The following is a 4,813-nucleotide window of genomic DNA, read 5'->3' as shown; positions in this document are numbered from 1 at the left end:
TAATGATATTCTAAAACAAACGCTGTAAGTCAAACGAGCCATTCGTTGTAGTTCTTGAAAAGGGATTTTTTTTTTAATGAAATATCTCCCTTTGGAGTGGACTTTTTTTATGCCCAAACATACACACTAAACACTGACTAAAATTTAAAGAAGTGAAGGACCCCTTTAAAAAAAATTCTGTTTTTAGAGGCATGATATTCAAATGTCGATTGTTTTCTGCCGCCACATTTATCAACGTGCGATCATTCGTACGATGAGATTGGTGGCATACGAATGTTTCATGAATCACACGTGAACTCTGTCGTAAATTGGTTTGTGCGCACGGATCTGCTCTCGTTTCTACGTTAGATTGATAAGTGAGGCCCAATATGTTTATACACGGTGCACTTTCAGATTTAAAACTTTGCAGGATGTTTTCATTCACCTAGAGCTGTGTTACACACTGCATGAAAGGTACTTTTCAAATATCCATAATAGGGGCACTTTAAAATTCAGCTTTGCATCACAGAAATAAATTAAATTTTAAAATATATTAAAATTGTAAACAGTTATTTTGAAGTGTAATACTATTTCACAATATTACTGCTTTTTTTTGTACTGTATTTTTGATCAGATAAATGTTGAACATATACAATGGTGATAAATTCTTGGTGAACATGAGACTTCTCTCAAAAACATTTAGGCTAAAAAATCTTACCAACCCCAAACTTTTGAACAACATTGTACATACTGTATTTAAAAAATTTGATTCACTGCTTATTTGTATTTGAAAAACTTTTTTCCATTAATCAAATTCACATGTGGCTAACATGCAGAAACACACAGACCCTTTTGTGTTCTATTAAAAAAGGTCCCTTTCCCTTTAAGTACACTCTAAAAAATGCTGGGTTAAAAAGGAGCAAACCCAGCTATTGGGTTGTTTTGACCCAGCGGTTGGGTTATATTTAACCCAGCATTTTTTAGAGTGTAAGAGATTAATATTGTGTCATTCAAATATGCTTTTTTTCTGACTGTATTTCATATTCTGTGGTGTATGTGTGTCTTGGAGAGATCTGTCCTGAGGAATCCTTGTAATTGTGCCATTACAAGGTGTGAGTCCTCATCCATGTCCCTCTCAGCGAACCGAAGGCCATCTGCTGGTTTCCGCAGGTAATGCCGCCCTTCTCCTTTAACATACACAATCAGACACACTCAAGTTTTCTAATTATAATGTGCTATATTCATTCAGTGCCAGTTCCTTTAAAACACATCCAGTTTTCCAGTGTAAAAAGTTTCACTGTGGCATCCTGTTTGATAAGGACGTCAGAGCTCAGCTGTCACTGTGTGTGTGTGTCACAGGTGGCCTGCTGCCCCAAGCAGCACTCGACACTCGCATGGAGACTCGTCTGTCCGTAGCAGTTACTCAACAGCGTCCTGCAAGTGCACAGAGAGCAATACTGTACCACGCTCCAACCCAGCCACACCACGGTGAGCGACACACACACACACACACATACACACACAAACACACACACACAAACACACACACACAAACACACACACACACACACTCAAAGGCAGATTAGATTTGTCTTCCATCAGGGTTGTGTTCCAGATTTTGTATGGTGGCAGAAAGTACAGTACAGAAATAGAATTAATGGAACAGACATGACACTATATCCATTTAAAAGTCTGGTTACTTTCTGTGAAGCTGCTTTGCGATAATGTGTATTGTGAAAAGCAATATACAAATAAACATGAAACATATTTGTGTCCTAATCGGATATTTCAAAAGTTCTGAAATACAGAAATACTGAGATGATTATGTGTATTGGAAGAGATCACACAAAAATATAAAATTATATTATTTACAAACCCTGATGTTGTTCCAAAGCTGTTTTTATTTCTCTGTGCTTCACAACAGGAGATATTTTGTAAGAATGTGCAGGCTGCTCTTTTTTAAATAAAAGTGAAAGGGGAGTAGGGCTATCATAAAAAGCACCTTAGAAGTAGTTCATATTACATGCACATTATTTAAGTCTGCTAAAGTTATACAAAGCTGTTATTCACTAAAAATCTTCCCTTTTGCTGTAGATCTCAATTGCATTTGTGTGATTGATTGAATCAATGCAATTTTATCTTTAACATTTGTGAATGGTGTTGAATGCAAGTTTATGTCTTTGCAAATGTCATTCATTGCCTGGCAAAAAAAATAAAGTGTTGCATTGTTGCCTTTGACAATAAATTTGTAGACCTGACAGCTTCTCAAGTGTCAGACACTGATGTGGAAGTTGGCAGTCACTAGGAAAATAAGTTGTGATCATGAGACAACAACTTTTTGTTATGTGAAAAATGAGAAAATAGCTATTTTCTTATGTTGAGATCACAACAAAACAAGAAAGAAAAAAATTATCATGCATTGCCACTTTGTATATTGTGTATTGCCAGACTGTAATTTTCTTTTCAACAGAAATATAGAATCTGTTGCTTTTTGTGCAAATGAGATGGGTAGACATCCTTGTTGCATAAATTTGCGCTATGGGTGTTGCACCAGTTGCCAGTCCTAATATTTGCACTTGGTTCTGTTATTTACATGCTAAACATGTTGTAATTATATGAGATAAATCGCAATTATAAATTATTATATTTGTATATAAATATTATGTATTTCTTGCTCTCTGACTAGACGGCAGGCAAAGTATGCAACCTGTAGTGAGAATCACGGGATCCGTCCGCCTGCTCCTGAGCAGTATCTCACCCCACTGCAGCAGAAGGAAGTGTGTATTCGCCACTTACAAGCTCGGCTGAAAGAAAACGTGGAGAGGCTTCAGGACCGGTCAGTAATGCTTCTATCTCTCAACATCCTGTCAGTGGAGTTTTATAGGTTTGTGTCATCCTGAGTATTATTCATCCGGACATATATAGCAGAACCTACCCTGCATCTGAATATACCTACTTCCCTACTATGTGGTATGTGAAACGATCATTTCATAAAGCGCAAAAGAAACTGCGAGCATGCAATGTCGTAGTTATGTCGTCATGAAGTTAACAAAGAATAAAGCTGTCTTAAAACTGTGCATGCATGTATTTGTTATATACGAGTCTCATTTAAGAACTCCCTCATCTAACACACCCGATTCAACTCGTCAGCTCATTAGTAGAGATTTTAAGACCTCAAATGGGTCAGAAAAGGTAAAGGGTTGTGAGAAAATACGATGTGTCAGATCCGTGTCACATTCAGCAGCGGCTGCTCTTAAATAGCAGCCAAATAAGCTAATAACCAGCAGCTGTGATGTCTGTTAATCAAAAAAATAAATAAAAAATAAATAACTTTTGTAGCTTTAAGGATTCATCTATATTTAATTTAGAATTTAGTGTTTGATAACTTTATTCAATTTCTGTATATTTTCTACTTGCTGAAGGGTACAGGTAAATATGACATTTATTATAATGGGTTTATGAGAAGATTGATTCAAGTTCACTTAACTAATAAATGTTAAAATTGATAGCTCTCAATTATACTGTAATGTTGAATGGCTATAGACAATGGTTAAATATTAGGGATGCCATTAAAATGATTTAATGGCATCATTTTAAAAAGATGCCATTAAAAATATTTAAAATATACTGTCTTTATGCTGTTTCTACATTAATTTGAAGTTTGAATGTGAAATTATTACATAAAAATATATTTTAAAATGTTTGTTAGGTGGGATTAACTGTGATTAATTTCAGAAAAAAATTACGATTAATTAGTTAATGTTTTTAAATTGATTGACAGCGCTAGTCTGAATTTATAATATTAATAAAACATTATCTTACTACAAACATTCATACCGTATAGAGTACTTTTTAACAGACGTGAAGTTCAAATCAAATGTAGTACCTACTACACAGTATGCTATTCCGGACACAGCACTAGATTTATTTCTATGCCCTTGTTTTTTTGTTTTTTCACCATGGCAGAGACTCTGAGATCGAGGAGTTACGGATGCAGCTGACTCGGATGCAGGACGATTGGATCGAGGAGGAATGTCATCGCATAGAGGCCCAGCTGGCCCTAAAAGAGGCCCGGATGGAGATCCGGCAGCTTCAGCAGGCTGTGGAAACCGTTAGGTCCAATCTGGGGCCCCATGAGGTAGATCAACAGGACTGTAAATCTGAAGGTCTAGGCGTCGGTAGGATAGGCCCACGATTTGGGGCATCCAGGTCTTGTGGCTGCTCTCCGGCCCACACCATGAGTCGCAGCGCCACCTTCACCAGGCTGAGCAGTGACTCGTCACTTGGTGCTACAGAATGCAACGGAAACGTACGTTCTGATCGCTACATTCCTCCCAACAGAGGGGCGATGACGTTACCAAGAGGGGACGGACGTACTCATCTACTTCTGGAAGCAGCTCTACTGTCTGAGCAAGTTCCTCATGCAACGCTATGCTCCACTTTGTCACGATCCTTCACCGGCGAGAGATTGTGCAGCGGAGAGACGGTGTTGCCCGTTAGCCGATCCTGCCATGCTGTTAACAACAACTGCAGCTGTGCTCCACATGCCTACCTCCCACACCACCATTTGTTTTTGCACCTCCCACAGGAGGAAGCACGACCTCCTCCTCCGCTGCCGCCTCCACCACCGCCAACAGCGCCCCCTAGTGCATCGGAGGTCAGTGACAGGCCAGGGTACCGGTCACAGGCCTGCAGCCCCACCATAACCTGGATCTCCGAAGAGGGCGCAGGTGAGGAATTGAGCATCATCACTTCAGCAACTTGCGTGCCAGACATTACTCTAGCTGAACCACAGGTGTTTTCGCCATCCTCTGCAACTACTTCCCCTGCTCAG

The 4,813-nt window shown here is 39.0% G+C and overlaps 1 protein-coding gene across 1 annotated transcript in view; it reads left to right on the top strand.

Annotated features, from left to right (window-relative positions):
* The window catches only part of LOC107757078 (uncharacterized), a 10,573-nt gene that overhangs the window by 3,658 nt on the left and 2,102 nt on the right, over positions 1 to 4,813 (top strand). The window contains exons 2-5 of the mRNA XM_016574458.1: positions 1,051 to 1,149; positions 1,339 to 1,467; positions 2,666 to 2,815; positions 3,946 to 4,807. Coding sequence (XP_016429944.1) covers positions 1,106 to 1,149; positions 1,339 to 1,467; positions 2,666 to 2,815; positions 3,946 to 4,807 — 1,185 coding nt within the window. The 5' untranslated portion in view covers positions 1,051 to 1,105. The remainder of the gene's footprint in view (positions 1 to 1,050; positions 1,150 to 1,338; positions 1,468 to 2,665; positions 2,816 to 3,945; positions 4,808 to 4,813) is intronic.

Source organism: Sinocyclocheilus rhinocerous, unplaced genomic scaffold (assembly GCF_001515625.1).
Source record: "Sinocyclocheilus rhinocerous isolate Xijiao unplaced genomic scaffold, SAMN03320098_v1.1 scaffold2007, whole genome shotgun sequence".
NCBI lineage: Eukaryota > Metazoa > Chordata > Actinopteri > Cypriniformes > Cyprinidae > Sinocyclocheilus > Sinocyclocheilus rhinocerous.
Note: the sequence above shows the minus strand (reverse complement) of the source record. Positions and strands in the feature narration are given on the sequence as shown.